Raw genomic sequence first — 19,512 nt, 5'->3', positions numbered from 1 at the left:
TTGTTGCCTTTCAGCAGCTCATCCAGTGGGTAACGCAGTGTTCGCATGGCTGGAACAAAACGGCCATAATAATTGATCGCTCCTAGGAAGGATCGAACACCGGTCACATCTGTAAGAGACGGAAGGTTGCGGATGACGTCGATTTTTGCTGGATCCGGGCGCAACCCGTGTCTGTCGATCAGGTGCCCCAGATACTTTATCTGCTGCGAACCAAAGGAACACTTTTCGGCTTTGATGGTGAAACCGTACTCTTGAAAACGTTTCAAGGCTGCTGTAAGATTACGGTTGTGCTCCTCCTCGTTTGATCCGCCGATCAAAACGTCGTCCAAGTACCCCAAAGTGTTTTTAAGGCCAGCCAAGATGGCATCGACTAGCTGCTGGAAGGCGCCAGGTGCTGCTTTCACCCCCGGCGATAGTCGATTGTAGCGATATAGCCCCCGATGAGTATTGATGGTTAACAACTCTCGGGAAGATTCATCAACTTCGATTTGCAGGAATGCGTCGGACAAATCCAACTTGCTGAAGATCACACAATTCGAAAGCTTGGCGAATATGTCCTGCGGAAGAGGCAAAGGGTTAGCTTGGAGAGCGTTGTTCAGACCTGTAGAGTAATCTCCACAAATTCTGATGGCACCACTGGCTTTACGGACAACCACGATCGGTGCGGCCCATGCCGAGTACTCGACTGGTGTGATGATGTTGGCGTGTTCCAGTCAATCAAGCTCTTCATCCACTGTACATCGTGTGTACACTGTGTAGCACTGTACATCGCGTAAGCAACAGGTCTTTTGGGGCGAAACACAGGTGACTGTCCATCTCTGAGGGTCAACTTAACCTTCGCTTTCGTACACAGCCCAGGAGTGTCCGAGAAAACTTCCGGAAATGCGGCCTTGATGGCACTTCCGACATCACCGGACGATGTGAGTTGATTGCAGAATTGATTCATCGGAATTGGCCACAGGTTGAACAGGTTGATGAGGTCAATTCCCATTAGGTGTAATGGTTGCTTCACAATGAAAAACCTGGCACTGCGACACACTCTGTTGATTGAAATGTCACAAGTGCATTCAGCCTGAAGTTTGAGAGGCTGTTCAGATGCTATGGATGCCTTCACTAATGCCGGCGAAGTGGTAGGCCTTCCGATTTTCACCCAGGTTTTCTCGGAAATGACGCTTATATCCGACGCCGTATCCAACTGCAGCTTCACTGGAGTTCCCAATAGTTGCACTGTTACGTATTTCCTTTCTTGTTTAACACTTTTAACTTGCACTGATTTTGTTGCCGCCGATTGCGGTTTTCTTTTATTTTCACTTGTAGTCTTTTTAGCACTTGCACAATAACCGTCTTTGTGTCCAAACCCACCGCAAACTTTGCACCGATGGTTGCGGTATGTGCAATCTTTCGCATAGTGCATAGCACCACAACACCAGCAAGGAGAAAATGGTCCACTTTTATTGTTTTTGTTTTGGTTTTTGTAACTATTTCTATTCACTTCTCCTTCCGGGTTGTTTTTCTTGTGCTTCTCAGACCACTTGCTAAAAGTTTGTTTACGATGCACCACTCTTGCTGACACTGACTGGGTGGCGATCATCGCAGTGTCGTGCTTGATCGACATCAATTTCTGACACTCGGTAGAGATTTGCTCCAACTTCACTAAACTGTTGTCTTCTATGCGGCTTAATAAACGAGTGCGGATTTCCCCGTCACTATTCGACTTCAACCCACACACGAACATTAAACACTTGAATTCGTCTTCGCTTAGTTTTCCCAACTCGAATTTAACACATAGCCGATTTAAGCGACAAGCATAAGCCTTATAATCTTCCGAAGGCTGCTTTGTCACGGCGGTAACGGCGGCAGATTAGTGACTCCACCGTTCCGAACAAACTCTTTAGTTTGGACACTGTATCGGCAAACCTAATTTCTTTCGGAACAGCTGGCAGGATAAAATTTAAGTAACGTTCATGCTCAGCTGGGCCGAATTTACGTAACAACAACCGCACTTTAGCATCATCATTGAGACGAGCTGTATCTTCCGAAAACAAACTATCATCAGCGATTCTAATATTTGCTCCGGATTAGGTGCTAACGGAGGACCATGATCCTGAGGCAGGTTTGCAGAATGACGTTCCTGTTGATGGATTATAAACTGTTGCATCTATTGCAGAATCTGCATGAGCATCGGATCAGTTTGGTACTGCAGGAATTGTTGTTGTTGCTGCTGCTGATGAAAGTGAGGTTGGGTTCCCGAAACGTGTGATGGAAGCAAGGACGGGCGAATGATCGGATTTCCGTGCTGCTGCTGTTGCACGGGATGCTGCCTGTGTGCATAGTCCGAATTACTGCCAACTTGGCCGTTGGCGTTAACGGGAATCGGATGGTGGAGAGCTCATGTGATCGTCTTCCATTCTTCGCCTTTTCTTTCTTGGACCGGGAATTTTTCGTTCACTCTCGCGCACAACCGACAAACTCGTCGCCACTGTTATGTCCCGAGATAAGGTGACCGTGATATTGGTAGACGGAACATAAATACGGGGTTAAACTGCGAATTACATATATATTAAAACTTATGTAAAAACACGTTACAGAGTGTGTCGCGACGGGAAGTAAAGTGAATGTCAAAATCTCTTCTTCTTTCTTTCACTGTCTGCTGTCTCCACTGATGATAACTGTCAGGTGTCACCAGGGAGCCCAGTGCGAAGTAGATCCATAGTAGGACTGTTCATGGCCCCAACAATTGGCAAGGGCACCAAGGCGTTCATCTCGTTGCCGAAGGCAGACCCATGTAACTTATCGAAAATTCTTTCTATACGCTCAGTGCTGCTCCCTTCTGAGAAGGGGTATCATAACAGGCGACTAAAATAGCTTGTACACCCTCCATGGGGGTCAATGGTTTGAGTATTCAACAACTTCAACGTCAAATAACATACAAAATTATCAAAGCAACCGTTGTTCGTATTCGCACTGTTGGTATCAATTTCAACATACTTGTTTTTATGAACAAAAAGATTCCCAATTGAGCATTCAATAGATGATTTTTTCTCGAACAGAGTAAAATTAGAAAAGCAGAGTTTCGGTTTAATTCAAATTCAAATCATTTTTTTCCGAATGGCAATATATGGTTAATAATTCGTCCAAAAGGCCAACCAAAATACATTCTTACCATTTAAAGCATTGTAGATGGCTCTGAAGTACTCACTTCCAACAGATATACTTTTAAAGCAGATTTGTTTTTCCAAGACACACATTGGTTACCATGGCTAGATGAATGAATCTTGTTGCCCGAACTCTTAAGGTGGCGTTGCGAACATCGAAAGTCCGTATAGAAGAATTAATGTTCGCGGCAAAGCCCACTTCTTTATCTTGAAGTGACGGTATCTTTGCCGAAGGGCAAGGGTGTGAAGCTGACCATTGCCAGGGAGCGCGACCGACGGTTGGCAAGCAAGGCTGCCTACTAAGATGAGTCTGGGGTTTGATAACACCACGAGAGGGCGTGAGCTAAAAAAATATTCCGCGATAAATAAGGCAAGTTATGTATTTTTAATATACATCGACAGAAGAGAAAATACATTCGTTTGCATAGCGAATGTATTTGATAAATGAGAATACAAACGGTTGATAAATGAGAATCCAAACTCTCAGTCGTATCTCGCCAAGGACAAGGTGATAATCAGATGCAATTTCTGCGCTTCGTTTGTTGTGCACATCAATAAGGCTCCTTCTGCACTTTCGGCTGTTACAGATGTGGTCAATTTGATTTTCTGTTCGGCCATCTCGGGATACCCAAGTGACCTTATGTGCTGGTCGACGCGGCGGGGGGAAGACCAATCTACCGATCACCATGTTGTTGTTGCCACAAAATTCTACAAGCAGCTCCGCGTTTTCGCCCATCTGTCCTAGATCATGGCGCCCTATGATGCGCTCAAGGTCCTGATTGTCGGAGCCAATCTTTGCGTTGAAGTCGCCCAAATGGATTTGAATGTCATCCTTCGGAATTTTCTCTACCACGCTGTTCAATTGACTGTAAAACTGCTTATTCTCCTGCAAATCGGCAACGTCGCATAACACTGGACGATTGTAAGATAACGGGTAATACGGTCAAAATTTGGTCAAGGGAAAACGTGTGTTAATCGATAAAATCATTTATTTAAAAAATCAAATTAAATTTCTTTTTCAAGTTTCAATAGTATGAAATTCAGGAAAAATATTCAGTTAGGCTTTAGCTTTTCCAAATCCAAATTGCCGGGCCTTACGCTTAACACCTGCCATCAGATTTTGTACAGCCACCTTGTCCACGTTCTTCGCCGCAGAAAGCCAGTTTGCTTTGAACTGCTGCTCGTCCTTAGCAGTTTTTTTGGTCTTCTTTAGGTTCCGCTTGACAATAGCACAGTATTTCTCAATTGGGCGGAGCTCTGGCGTGTTGGGAGGGTTCTTGTTCTTGGGAACTACCTGCACGTTGTTGGCGGCGTACCAATCCATGGCCTTTTTACCGTAATGGCAAGATGTCAAATCCGGCCAAAACAGTACGGAACAACCGTGTTTCTTCAGGAAAGGCAGCAGACGTTTATTCAAACACTCTTTCACGTAAATTTCTTGGTTGAAAGTCCCGGAAGCTATGAAAATGCTGCTTTTCAAGCCACAGGTACAGATGGCTTGCCAAATTAGATATTTCTTCGCGACCTTTGACAGTTTCATGTGCTTGAAAATATCTCTTACTTAGTTCGCTTACTTATCGCTTACTTAGTTCTATCTATATTGTTCTATGTCCTTAATGGACAAGACAATGCTAACGCCGATTATCAAGACACTACACCCGGATGCTGCTTGTAGTCGGCTTTGTCGTAGGTTTCATCGTCCATTACCACGCAGTCAAACTTCGTCACGACGATGGTACAGCCTCCGGGATCGCGCTTTGGCCGTCGTATTTTGTTTATCATCGCGATTTGGAGTCACTACCTTCTTGTGAGTCGATAGTCCGCTCGTTTTTTGGCTCGATGCACGGTTGTAGATCATACATCCAGCTTATTTGAAACTACCGGCATCTCGATTCCCACCCGATTCAGACTTCTTGGCTGTCGACAAACGTTCCCCAAACACTTTATTACATTTGTAAAGGTTGATTTGGTAACTTTTAGCGATTTTGCCAGCTTTGCGTGCGAGTAGCTCGGATTTTCGCGATGCGCGAGCAAAATTTTGATACGCTGCTCTTCTTCCTTGGACGGCATTTTGATAACTGAATAGTGAATTCCAAAATCAAAATAGGAGCAATATTCTACACACACACACCTTCAAAATGAGCGGTGTTCGACATCCTTTCACTTCATCTTTCACAAACTTTACCGAGACTACCTTGGCTCGTCGTGAGAAAGGCATTCTTGATTCTTCACCACTGTTCTTAGACTGTTCCGTCTGTAGGCAGTTCCGAGGCTCGGGATTCAAGCTGTTCAACGTATGCCCTTTTCACCTCTGGATTCTCCAACCTGCGGACGTCGTATCGACACCCAACTTTCTCCTCGCGCCGTTGGACACGCGCAACTCTCAGTCGTATCTCGCCAAGGACGAGGTGATGGTCAGATGCAATGTCTGCGCTTCGTTTGTTGCGGACATCAAGAAGGCTCCTTCTCCATTTTCGGCTGATGCAGATGTGGTCAATTTGATTTTCTGTTCGGCCATCTCGGGATACCCAACTGACCTTATGTGCTGGTCGATGGGGGAAGAGCGATCCTCCGATCACCATGTTGTTTTTTAATCATAGGCCTGTTTGTTAAGACATTTTACTTATAAAGTTACCATGTTGTTGTGCCACAAAATTCTACAAACAGTTCTCCGTTTTCGCTCATGTGTCATCTGTCCTAGACCATGGCGCCCCATGATGCACTCAAAGTCCTGATTGTCGGAGCCAATTTTTGCGTTGAAGTAAGCTAACTGGATTTCAATGTCACCCTTCGGAATTTTCTCTACCACGCTATTCAGAAGACTGTAAAACTGCTTTTTCTACTGCAAATCGGCCACGTCCGTTGGCACATAACACTGGACCACTGTGAGGTATCTTACCCGTGTTCTAAATCTGGCTACGATTATTATTTCGTTTATCGGTTCCTATCTAATGAGGGCCGCATAGGTATGCCATTATAACGGCATTCCGATTCTAGTGAAGTATTAAGATTGGCGCTACAATAATTACAAAAAAAGTTGTGAATACATACATATGTACCTACATAACTTAAAGTAATTTCAGATTCCAGAGGATTCAAGATCACGGATCAGGATCGACGTGGAAGCCATATTGTTAGCGATTATGATCAGAATCCTCATTGGGATTGGAGATCAGGATCCAGGTTCTGTGCCGAGGATCAGAATCCGGAATCAAAATCCAGGATCAGTATCGGGATTTAGGATCATGATCTGAACCAGGATTCAGATCAGGATCCATGACCCAGAGAAAAATCAAGATCATTATCCATGGTCCAGGATAACGATTGGCATTCAGTAAAATGATAAGTTTTTGGCTTTCAGTAAAATTCTTAAGAAAAACAGCGTTTTCCTATTTCATCCTATAGGATGAAATAGGAAAACGCTGTTTTTCTTAAGAATTTGACTGAAAGCCAAAAATTTTCCAAAATTAACAAACAACAGTCGCAAAAGTTTTATAAAATGATAAGATCCGGAATAAGAATCTAAATCTAGGATTGGGATCAGAATTGTAATTAAGATCAGAACAAGGATAGGAATCGAGAGAAGTTTCCAGATAAGAATCGTTAATGTATTGAGCTATCAGACATTAGATCCTATTTCGAATCGGAGTCAAGACTAGGATTATGGCTGGGATCAGAATCGGGACTGGGAAAATAATGTTGTAGTGTAGCGAAGTATGTACGATTAAAGGGCGAACCGGAAATTATAATATAATTGTTTCGCTTTTTCCAAACATTTTTCTACCAATTCATACTAAGAATTGCCACAAAACAGAATTTTCATTAAACAAAAAAAACGCAAAACCCTGTCATCGATAGAAACAGTAGAATGTTGCTGTTGCTTTTAATTAGAAACGATTTGTGGCCGCCGAGCAAACAAGAAAGAGCTGCCTGGCTGATGATGATGGTTTGCCACTTCGTTGTCCAACTGACTGACTGACTGCCGACTGCAAACAACGTAGCAAGGAAGCGCGCAAATTTGAGCCCCGGTCTTGTCTAGTTAGCCTGTTAGTCAGCTTGCTAGTTAGTAGCTTAGTTAGTTAGTAGTACACGCACATGTCCGACTTAGTCACTGTGTATTAGAGTAGATGACCTCTTGTTTGGTCATTTGTTTTTTTTTTTTCAATTTTTAAAGTTATAGAATCTGTTGAACTTTAGCAAACATTAAGAAGAAAATTTAACCAAAAAAAAACGCTTATCACGATTGGTCAATTTACCTTAACCATGTGATGATTCGGTTTGGAGGTAGAGAATCCAACCTGGAGCAAGCCCCAAAGTCGGTAGGTTTAAATTAATAATAGCAACAATAAAAGTGCACAATTCGAAAGTATGCGGAATCGTCGTACGAATGCGTTGGAAGCTTGCGGATGTTTCTTACCGCAAGCCACGCGGCAGATGTGCCAAATTTACGTCAACATTCTAGCGTTTTGAGGAATTCTTATGAAAGGTTTTTTTTTCATTTTCCGTACCTACTTGCAAAGGTAAAAGTCCTAAGATGGCAGCAAAAAAGAAACTGATACCGGTTAAGGCATTAGCCATCTCTTATCATCCGCCAACTGATAACGAATGTTTGTCGTCGAATCGAGCGCTCTCAGGCGAATTTTAAAATAAACATGTCCACGGACAGTTTCCTTTATCAAATCAATTGATATTCTTACATTCGAATAATCTAAAGGGGAACTGCAGATGGCTTTCGATTGCAGTTTTTTTAGTAAAAAGAAATATCATGCCATCATTGAAATCAATTTGAAAAAATCCTCACCGATTTATCAATTAAATTTAAAAAAAATTAAATAACAAATTATGAGTTTCAAATAACAAATACGAAAATTTAATTATTTAGGAATTGGAAAGAAAATTCATAAATCAGAATTAAAAAATCACAAATTTTAATTCAGGAATCGGAAACCAAAAAACACAAATAAGAAATTGAAATCATTTCACAAATTTATTAGTCTTCAGAAGTAAAAAAATCAGCAATCAACAACCGAGTTAAAAAAAATCATTTAAAATTTCAGGAAAAAAAATTAGTCAGAAATACAACATCAGGAATAAAATATGAAAAATCAAAATTTTAATTTCAAAAAGAAGAATTTAAAAAAATAGAAAATCAAACACAGAGCTACAAAATAAAAAATAAGACGTCGAAAATGAGAAATCAGATCTCAAAAATCAGTTTTTGGAAGAAACCATTTCCAGAACAAAAGGTCTGACCCAAAAGACAAGAGAAAACCAATCAGAAATCTGAAATAAGAAATCAAAAACCAAAACTTATAATTAACAAAAAGAAATTGGAGGTATTCAATCAGAAACAAGAAATCAAAAGTCTGAAATCAGAAATAAGAGTTAAGAAATTCGAAACAAAAAATTAGAAGGCAGACAGAAGATTTGAAAATAAGAAACAAAAATCAGGAAGTGAACATAGGAAATCAAAAATCGTAAATAGAAACTCAAAAGCGTAAATCGAAAATTTAAAATTCAGAAAATCAAAAACAACAATCCAAAATGTATGATAGAAATCTAAAATTATAAATACAAAATTAAAAAAAAAGGATCAAAAAAACAAAATCCAAAATCATAAATTTAATTCCTAAGTTTAAAATTCCAAAAATTCATACTCCCAAATCCGAAATCAAAATCCTTAATTTGTATCAGAATTCTAATATTCAAAAATACATTTAAAAAAAAAGCTTGGATCGGAACAAGAAATCTAAAACAAAAATCAGAAATTATAAATCAACAATTGATGATCATTAAATTGGATATTGAATATTGGAAAAAAATTAAAAATTTAAAAAAAAATAGAAAAAAAGGAAAAGTCAAAAACAGTTCAATCAAAAATTAAATAACCAAAAATCAAAAATTAAACCTTAAAAATCTAGAATCGAAAATCACAAATCAAAAATCTTCATTCTATAATCTAAAATCAAATTAAAAATCAAAATCAAAAATCAAGAATTAAAAAAGTCAAAAAGTGAAAAATCAAAAATTAAAAAAGTCAAAAAGTCAAAAATTAAAAATTTTTAAAAGTCAAAAATCAAAAATTTAAAAACTCAAAAAGTCGAAAAATTAAAAAGTCAGAAAGTCAAAAAGTCAAAAAGTTGAAAAGTCAAAAAGATAAAAATCAAAAATAAATAAAGTCAAAAAGTCGAAAAGTTAGAAAGTCAAAAAATCAAAAATCAAAAAATCAAAAAGAGTCAAAATGTTAAAAAGTCAAAAAGTCATAAAGTCACAAGTCAAAAAATCAAAAAGTCAAAATGTCAAAAAGTCAAAAAAAAAGAGAAAGAGAATAAACAAAAAAAAAACGAAATATCGAAAAAATCGAACAAATCAAAAAATAAAAAAGTCTAGTCAAAATTCAAAAAACAAAAACTCAAAAAGTTAAAATGTCAAAAAGTCGAAACGTCAAAAAGTCAAAAATCAAAAACTCAAAAAGTCAAAAAGTCAAGTAAAAAGCCAAGAGTCAAAAATAAAAAAGTCAAAAAGCCAAAAAGTGAAAAATCAAAAATTAAAAAAGTCAAAACTTGAAAAATCAAATAGTCAAAAAATAAAAAAAGTCAAAAAACCAAAAAATTAAAAAGTCATAAAATTGAAAAGGCAAAAGTGAAACATTAAAAAAGTCAAAAATTCAAAAAATCAAGTCAAAAAGTCAAAAAATAAAAAGTCGAAAAGTCTAAAAGTCAAAAAGTCGAGAAGAAAAAGTTGAAAAGTCAAAAAGTTTAAAAGTCGATAAGTCAAAAAGTCAAAAATCAAATATTAAAAAAGTCAAAAATTCAAAATTAAAAAAGTCAAAAAGTCAAAAAGTCGAAAAGTCAAAAAGTCAAAATGTCAAAAAGACGAAAAATCAAAAATTAAAAAAATCAAAAAACAAAAAAAAATAAAAAAATGAGAAAAAACTAAAAAAAAACTAAAAAAAACACAAAAAAATTAAAATGAACAAAAAAAAAAACAATAAACAAAAAATCGGAAAAATCAGAAAAATTCAAACAAATCCAAAATAAAGAATTAAAAAAATCAAGTGAAAAAATAAAAATAAAAAGTCAAAAATTTAAAAAAAAACAGAAAAATAAAAATAAACGAATAAACAAAAAAAAACAAAATATCGAAAAAATCAGAAATATGAAAGCAATTCAAAAATTAAAAATAAAAAAATTAAAAAGTCTAGTAAAAATTCAAAAAATAAAAACTCAAAAAATCAAAATGCCAGAAAGTCGGAACGTCAAAAAGTCAAAAATCAAAAATTAAGAAACTCAAAAAGTCGAAAAGTCAAAAATAAAAAAGTTAAAAATCAAAAATTAAAAAAGTCAAAAACTTGAAAAGTTAAATAGTCAAAAAGTCGAAAAGTCTAAAATTAAAAATCAAAAAGTCTAAAATGAAAGATGAGAAATGAGAAATGAAAAATGAGAAATGAAAAATGAAAAATCAAAAATCAAAAATCAAAAATCAAAAATCAAAAATCAAAAATCAAAAATCAAAAATCAAAAATTAAAAATCAAAAATCAAAAATCAAGAATCAAAAATCAAAATCGAAAATCAAAAATCAAAATCGAAAATCAAAAATCAAAAATCAAAAATCAAAAATCAAAAATCAAAAATCAAAAATCAAAAATCAAAAATCAAAAATCAAAAATCAAAAATCAAAAATCAAAAATCAAAAATCAAAAATCAAAAATCAAAAATCAAAAATCAAAAATCAAAAATCAAAAATCAAAAATCAAAAATCAAAAATCAAAAATCAAAAATCAAAAATCAAAAATCAAAAATCAAAAATCAAAAATCAAAAATCAAAAATCAAAAATCAAAAATCAAAAATCAAAAATCAAAAATCAAAAATCAAAAATCAAAAATCAAAAATCAAAAATCAAAAATCAAAAATCAAAAATCAAAAATCAAAAATCAAAAATCAAAAATCAAAAATCAAAAATCAAAAATCAAAAATCAAAAATCAAAAATCAAAAATCAAAAATCAAAAATCAAAAATCAAAAATCAAAAATCAAAAATCAAAAATCAAAAATCAAAAATCAAAAATCAAAAATCAAAAATCAAAAATCAAAAATCAAAAATCAAAAATCAAAAATCAAAAATCAAAAATCAAAAATCAAAAATCAAAAATCAAAAATCAAAAATCAAAAATCAAAAATCAAAAATCAAAAATCAAAAATCAAAAATCAAAAATCAAAAATCAAAAATCAAAAATCAAAAATCAAAAATCAAAAATCAAAAATCAAAAATCAAAAATCAAAAATCAAAAATCAAAAATCAAAAATCAAAAATCAAAAATCAAAAATCAAAAATCAAAAATCAAAAATCAAAAATCAAAAATCAAAAATCAAAAATCAAAAATCAAAAATCAAAAATCAAAAATCAAAAATCAAAAATCAAAAATCAAAAATCAAAAATCAAAAATCAAAAATCAAAAATCAAAAATCAAAAATCAAAAATCAAAAATCAAAAATCAAAAATCAAAAATCAAAAATCAAAAATCAAAAATCAAAAATCAAAAATCAAAAATCAAAAATCAAAAATCAAAAATCAAAAATCAAAAATCAAAAATCAAAAATCAAAAATCAAAAATCAAAAATCAAAAATCAAAAATCAAAAATCAAAAATCAAAAATCAAAAATCAAAAATCAAAAATCAAAAATCAAAAATCAAAAATCAAAAATCAAAAATCAAAAATCAAAAATCAAAAATCAAAAATCAAAAATCAAAAATCAAAAATCAAAAATCAAAAATCAAAAATCAAAAATCAAAAATCAAAAATCAAAAATCAAAAATCAAAAATCAAAAATCAAAAATCAAAAATCAAAAATCAAAAATCAAAAATCAAAAATCAAAAAGCAAAAATCAAAAATCAAAAATCAAAAATCAAAAATCAAAAATCGAAAATCGAAAATCGAAAATCGAAAATCGAAAATCAAAAATCAAAAATCAAAAAGTCAAAAATTAAAAAGTCGAAAAGTCAAAAAGCCAAAAGTAAAAATAAAAAAGTCGAAAAGTCAAAAACTTAAAAGTCAAAAACTAGAAAAGTCAAAAATCAAAAAAGCAAGTCAAAAAGTAAAAAGTCAGAATGTCAAAAAAACTAAAAGTCAAAAAATCTAAAATCAATAATTTAAAAATTTAAAATGTCAAAATATCAAAGAGTCAAAAAGTCTTAAAGTCAAAAAGTAAAAAATCAACAAATAAAAAAGTCAAAAACTCAAAAATCAAAAAGAAAGCAAAAAATCAATAAATCAAAAAACTCGAACAATATATTAAAGAAATTAAAAATTTAAAAAAACAAAATCAAAAATCGAAAAACAAAAATCAAAAATCAAAAATTAAAAATTAAAAATCAAAAATCAAAAATCAAAAATCAAAAATCAAAAATCAAAAATCAAAAATCAAAAATCAAAAATCAAAAATCAAAAATCAAAAATCAAAAAGCAAAAATCAAAAATCAAAAATCAAAATCACAAAAATCAAAAATCAAAAATCAAAATTTAAAAATCAAAAATTAAAAATCAAAAACAAAAATCAAAAATCGAAAATAAAAAATCCAAAATCAACAAAAATCAAAAATCAAAAATCAAAAATTAAAAATCAAAAAGTCAAAAATTTAAAAGTCAAAAAGTCAAAAGTAAAAATAAAAAAGTCGAAAAAACAATAAGTCGAAAAGTCAAAAACTTAAAAGTCAAAAATCAAAAAGGCAAGTCAAAAAGTAAAAAGTCAGAATGTCAAATAAACTAAAAGTCAAAAAGTCTAAAATCAATAATTTAGAAATTTCAAATGTCAAAATATCAAAGAGTCAAAAAGTCGAAAAGTCAAAAAGTAAAAAATCAACAAATAAAAAAGTCAAAAACTCAAAAATCCAAAAGAAAACAAAAAAAAAATAAATAAATCAAAAAACTCGAACACTATATTAAAGAAATTAAAAATTAAAAAAAAAACAAAATCAAAAATCGAAACACAAAAATCAAAAATCAAAAATTAAAAATCAAAATTAAAAAATCATAAATCAAGAATCAAAGTCAAAAATAAAAAATCCCAAAAATAAAACTCAAAATTCGAAAATCAAAAATTAAAAATCAATGAAGAGTGATAAATGAAAGTGGAAATTGTGAAAAATAATGATAAATAAAAAAATTATACAGAAAAATTCAAAAATCCAAAATCGAAAAATTTAAAATTCAAATAAAAAATCAAGAAACAAAAATCAAAAATCTCAAAAATTTAACTCAGAATTCGAAAATCAAAAATAAAAATCTAAAATCAATCGCAAAGAGTCAAGAAATCAAAATGTCCAAAAGTCAATAAGTCAAAATTCAAAAGTAAAAGTTAAAAATCAAGAATCAAAAAACAAAAATTAAAACTCAAAATGCAAAAATAAAAATTCAAAAATTAAAATCTTGAAGTAAGAAGCAGCTATCATGCATAATAAAATAACATTTTCTTAAAAATGAATTTAAAAGAATGTACACAAATTCAGATATCAGAAATAAAAATATAGGTGTCAAATACAGTTCAAAATGTCGAACTACATAATTTGGTATTTTCTAGTTTTAAAACTTTCAAATTGGTTTCATGAATAAACCAATGAAAATCAATATAAGAATACTGATTTGAGAAATCGGTTAAAAAATGGAATATTGATGGATAAAGAATCAAAAATACTACCGATACAAAATCGAGAAAGAAAAAACTCGAATTGGCAGTTTTAAATTGGGAAAACTGAAATCCGAGTTAGGAAATTGGAGATCAAAAACTATATTGAACGCACAATATTTATTTTGAATCAGAAAACAAAGTTCCGGAAACAGAAAACTGATTTTATAATACAAAATTGAGCTTCCTAATTCCTAAAGATGGAAGCAAGTAATGAAATCGTCCTCTAGCTAATGACAAAGTTGAGCTCATCATTACAACCAGGCATTCGAGAATGTAACCGGCTGGTTAGTTCGCATATTCTCGACAAAACCATCATCATCATCACGGCACAATTATTCCCCCGGGAAAATCGTCGTCGCTTAAGTCCTATCTCGCCGGAGTTGACTTTAATTCCTGGTGCTAAAATTATCACCGCCCCATAATCAGCCGTGAAATGCACGCGAAAGACAATCCACCAGGCAAGTGGCCAGACATTTAAGCTGCTGCGTTCCTAGTAACCCGAAATCGTGGCTGGCAGCTGACTTAGCAGCTTGGAGCTGTGAGTTTGGGTAATAATAAGCTAAACAAAGTATCTGGATCAAGAATGTCTGAACGATTTTCGGATCGCGGAAGCAAATTTATGATGGGGTGATGCAAGAGGATCCTCCACGAAGTGTCAGCGAAAGCGTTGAGCACTTCCAGATGACTCAGTAACTTACCTTGTAAACATCGCCGTACGTCCCGGAACCGATCTTGTGGATCAGCTCGTACTCGTCCTCCGGATTGCGCCGAGAGATTCCGGAACTCAGTAAACTGGTCGTTGCGTGGGAAGCCATCCCGTCCACATCCTTAGCTTGCAGCTGACACTTCCCGCTAGCCTGTAGCCGTTTGGACGCGTTTCCAACTCAAACTGGCCAGCTGCTTCCTAGGAACTCCCCGAAGATTGGGTTCCTCCCTTCCCTTTCTTTCTCTTTTGGAAAAAATACTCGATTGTTGTTGCTACTGCTGCTGTTTCCTGCGAACTACAATACACAGCCCCTCCGATCCCCCAAGGCTGCTGGAATTTTTAACTTGTTTCTTCACTTGGGTTACTGGAAGTCTTCTCCTCAACTCTGGCAACAACGAAGGAAGGGACCAAATCCGGATTCCCGAAAAACAAACAACCGAATTCCAAAACTTAGCGAAAATAAACGACGAGGTCGACGACGAATCAGCAGGGCAACACTATAGTTTTGCACTAATCGAACACTTTTTCCAACATTGCATCGAAATTATTTTGCGAACAACACCATCACAACACCTCCTTTTTCTTTTCTTTTCTGATGATCGACTGACCAAATTTGTCAGATGCGGATTTGTCAACGAATTGGCTCTTTTTGCTTGAACGCGTCGGAACGGCACAAGTGCTGCCAAGTCAGCAGAGTTTACACATTCGGTTGAAACCGTTGAAACGGTTAACACCGTTTACACTGTTTTGGCAGGTTTTTATAAGATTTTCATCTGCTGGAATCCCATATTTATCCAGAATGAATAAAAAAATTGAAGAATTTATAAATGCTCTCAAAAACTTTTCAAAATGTTGCATCATTTCAAAACATGAAAGACGATTCTAATTTAAAAATTTCTTTCATCTGAACCAATCAAGTTTTTTTTTAAATTTCGGTATCACTGGCCAAAAGGGACATAGCATGTAAAAAGAGAAAATGCTGTTCATCTGTGTTCATTTTTGATCGAACGGGAACAACATTTCAAGTCGACGTAATGGAGAAAAGGTTCGTATATTTTCGTTAAGATTCGGTGATTCAAAGTTGGGATTTTAATTCTATTTTAATAGTTTCCAATTTTTTTTAATTTACCTTTATTTTTGGTTCGCTGCTTTCAGAACGATCTGGTCCAACCACGAACATTTAAAAAAAATTCGTAAAGTAATTTTTAACGGAAATCAGTATACATCTCTGGTAATTTTTTACTGAAATTTTAAATATAAAAACGTAAAAATATGGGTATTTTTTGTGTTTTTTTCATCTCTAATAGTGAACCTACATATAAGAAAAGCGACGTCTGAAACACAAAATTCCAATCGATACAAAAGAACTGTCAAAATCGATCCGAGCATTTTTCGCAGATCTTTTACCTTTCTTATTGAAAACTCAACCAAGGAAGGTATTGTGATTGTTGTTATAGTTCAAACAGATAATTTGAAACGGTCATATGAATTTATGATTAGGTGCATTTTTTTTTCAATGCTTTGATGAATCGTGTTCCTAGTTAGAAAACTATCTTTATTGTTCTTTATTGGAGGGGAAAAAGCCCATATAAGTTGGATTGGATCCCTCTCATATGCGCGTAAAAACCCTCATCTTTTGCATCAACAGATTACAATTTAAATCCAAATGATACATCGAGTACTTAAAATTAACACACCTTACAATCTAGCAATGTTTACACAATTAAGTATAGATAAGCCTAAATTACAAAAGCTCTCTGCGAAATTTACGTTTTAATGTGTTTCGGGATAAATGAAAATCAAAAGCTGACGATACGCGATTGAATGTTCTAGATATTCTAGCAAGTGGTGCATTTTGACCGTAATTAGTAGAAGCATGTGGAAGGACCAGGAAAGATTGAGAACGAAGGTTTCTGGGCATTACATTAAAATTTAAACTTTCTAAAATTTGAGGACAATCAACATTACCGAGAATGATGTCGGATGTGAAGGATGCATCTAATACTGTATTTGTTTTCTCCACTCGTGGAGTGTTCCACCGTACCCGATAAAAACAAACACAAATCGTCGCCAGTGTATTGCTATCTTATTCACTCACACGCTCTCTCGCAACACTGGCAAAATTATCGGTGGGCCACCGTCCGTAAGCAGAACTCCGACAGGTCAAAACCAGTGCAACACCGTCCGAATAAACAAACAGTTTGACAGCACCTAGTGGTGCACCAGTGCAACACTAGTGCAACACTCGGCATAAACAAATACGGTATAAGACAGCTCGACGAGAAGACAGAGTATCAAGTCCTATAAGATTGCATCTGTCTTCATATGCAGGAAGGTTGATGGGATCGTTCCAAGGTAAGTTGCGGAGAGCGAAGCGCAAAAATTTGCGTTGGATCTTCTCGATACGTTCAATTGAGTTGTTATAATAGGGATTCCAAACGATTGAGCAGTACTCTAAATTAGAGCGAACCAGTGCGCAGAAAAGGGTTTTAAGGCATTGAATATCTCTGAAATGCTTGGTTATTCTGAAAAGGAATCCTAGACATTTGGAGGCTTTGGTGACGACATAAGAGATATGGTCTCTAAATGATAGTTGTTGATCGAACATAACACCTAGATCTTTAACGACGCCGACGCGTGCGAGAGGTGTCTGTTGAATGCAATAGTCGAATTGAAATGTTGTGTGTTTGCGTGTGAACGATATGACCGAACATTTTGTAGCATTGAGGACCATACGGTTGTCATGACACCAATTTGAGAAGGCGTCTAGTTGGATTTGTAGGAATTCGGCATCTTTGGGAGAGCGTATGGTGTAGTAGAGTTTAAAATCATCCGCGTAAGAAATGTGCATGCATTTCAGTAGAAGATTCACGTCGTTTAGGTACATCAAAAATATAAAGGGCCCTAAATGAGAGCCTTGGGGGACACCAGATGTAACGTGGAAAGGTGTGGAAGTATGATCTCCAATCTTTACAGACATGCTTCTATTAGAGAGGTAGGATTCAAGCCACTGAAGTGCAGACCCATATATGCCAAGTCGAGAGAATTTAGATATGGCGATCCTATGGTTGATCTTATCGAAAGCAGCGGACAAATCCGTATAGATGGCATCGACTTGGTGGCGTGCTTGAAACGCACTGAAGATGTACGATGAGTAGGCAACTAAATTAGTATTGGTCGACCTTTTAGGCATGAATCCGTGTTGAGTTTCGGATATGTATGACGAACAGTTGTGAGTGAAGTACTTCAGAATACACGCTAACTTTTGGCTACCCCTTAAAGGCGTAAAATTGACCCGTTATTGAGAACCTCCACGATCTGTCAAATAACGGGTCATTTTTTCGGGTCAATATTACCCTTTATTTCAAAAAGCTCGAGTCCGCTTCAAAGGGGTAGATTTAGATGTTACATTGAAAGCGTTATTATTTGTCCGGTCATTGATATGGAAAATTGTAAGTATTCTTACATAGTATATTTATTTTGCTTCCTTTGTGAGATTTTAATTATTCATGTTATTATTTCAGAACAGCACAGTTCCGCACGAGGACGGTAAAAATTTGTAAGCCGATGACTAAAACCGGAAACATGGATGTTGGATGGTAAATACAAAATGGTGAATAAATTTATTTATTGTAATTTTTGAATAAACAAAATGGAACATGATATTTTGTGGTGATTTATTTCTCAGCAAACATATTTTTCATAAGCAGCTCCTAAAATTTCCCATACGAAAGCATCTTAAATAAGGGGTAATTTTCATCCGGTATGAGCGTTTGAAATAAGGGGTAATTTTGACCCGCTACAAGCGTTATGAGGCTGAGTACCCCTTAAAGGGTACAGCGACTTTATCCTTAAAAAGGAGTTCTCCCAGTCTTATTGAATAACGGGTCGAAAGTATTCGTTAAGGGGTAGCCAAAAGTTAGCGTGTAATAAGCTCGAATAACTTCGATGCTGCACAAAGCGCAGCGATGCCACGGTAATTGGCTACATCGGATTTGTTTCCTTTCTTGTGAACGGGAAAAACATAAGAATCTTTCCAAAGGCTCGGGAATCGGCCACTACTTAGTGACAGATTGAAAATGTGGGCTAGCCCTGGCGATAAAGTGGATGAGCATCTTTTAAGGACAATCGATGGGATGCCATCGGGGCCGGGGTTGGTGGAGCATTTCAGGACAGAGCAGGCGGTTTCAACGGCAGCAGCAGTGATGGTTGGATGAGGCCCAATTGTATCTCGTAGTGGTACATTGGATGCAGCGGCGGAGATTTCAGCATCGCTTAAAGTTTCGTCGGTGAATACACTTTTAAAGTGAATTCGGAACAGGTCGCAAATATCCGAAGTAGTGCTGGCTTCGATGTCTGATATGAACATAGTGTTGGGAAGACCAGATTCATCTCGCTGTTTATTAACATGGTTCCAAAATTTTTTGGGGTTACTTTTCAAGTGGCATTGAATTTTCGCTTGGTGCGCCGCGAACAGAGTTTTATTTAGTGATTTGTATTTATGATTCAAAAAGCGATATCTACGCTTTGAGTAATTGTTTCGATGCTTAGTAAGCTTGTTTAGAGCAGAGCGTTTCGCAGTTTTGAGTTTCTTGAGAGCTGTGTTTGACCAAGGCGGATTGTTAGAAGGTCTAGAAGTTTTGATAGGCACAAACTGGTTGATGGCGTGTGCAATGATATTGGTGAAGGTTAGAGTAGCTGAATTAACGTTTTGTTTATCAAGAACTTCATTCCAAGCGATGGTTGATAAGAAAGCAATCATTGAGTCGTACATTCCTTTCCCAAAGTCATATGAGGCTGACACTTCAGGCTGTTTGAATATGTAAGTATTGTGTTTGATGGTTATAAGCAGAGGAGGGTGGTGTTGACAATGTTTGACTAGGGCATCAGGTGCATCAAAAACTTGTAGATTTCCAGAGAAAAATTCCGAACTGCCAAAGCATAAGTCGAGCATGCGACCATTA

General features: G+C 34.9%; 1 protein-coding gene and 1 long non-coding RNA gene across 3 annotated transcripts in view; one reads left to right on the top strand and one right to left on the bottom strand.

Annotated features, from left to right (window-relative positions):
* Nucleotides 1-15,161, bottom strand: part of LOC129745136 (mitogen-activated protein kinase kinase kinase kinase 3) — a 40,698-nt gene extending 25,537 nt beyond the window's left edge. For both annotated transcript variants that reach the window (XM_055738038.1, XM_055738039.1), the window contains exon 1: nt 14,541-15,161. In XM_055738038.1, coding sequence (XP_055594013.1) covers nt 14,541-14,657 — 117 coding nt within the window. In that variant the 5' untranslated portion in view covers nt 14,658-15,161. The remainder of the gene's footprint in view (nt 1-14,540) is intronic.
* Nucleotides 15,162-17,828: 2,667 nt separating this feature from the next.
* LOC129750134 (uncharacterized) lies at nt 17,829-18,211 on the top strand. Its single transcript, XR_008738301.1, has 2 exons — nt 17,829-18,000; nt 18,073-18,211. It is a non-coding gene; the product is annotated as an uncharacterized LOC129750134 (long non-coding RNA).
* The last annotated feature ends 1,301 nt before the right edge of the window (nt 18,212-19,512 follow it).

Source organism: Uranotaenia lowii, chromosome 2, assembly GCF_029784155.1.
Source record: "Uranotaenia lowii strain MFRU-FL chromosome 2, ASM2978415v1, whole genome shotgun sequence".
Classification (NCBI taxonomy): Eukaryota; Metazoa; Arthropoda; class Insecta; order Diptera; family Culicidae; genus Uranotaenia; species Uranotaenia lowii.
Note: the sequence above shows the minus strand (reverse complement) of the source record. Positions and strands in the feature narration are given on the sequence as shown.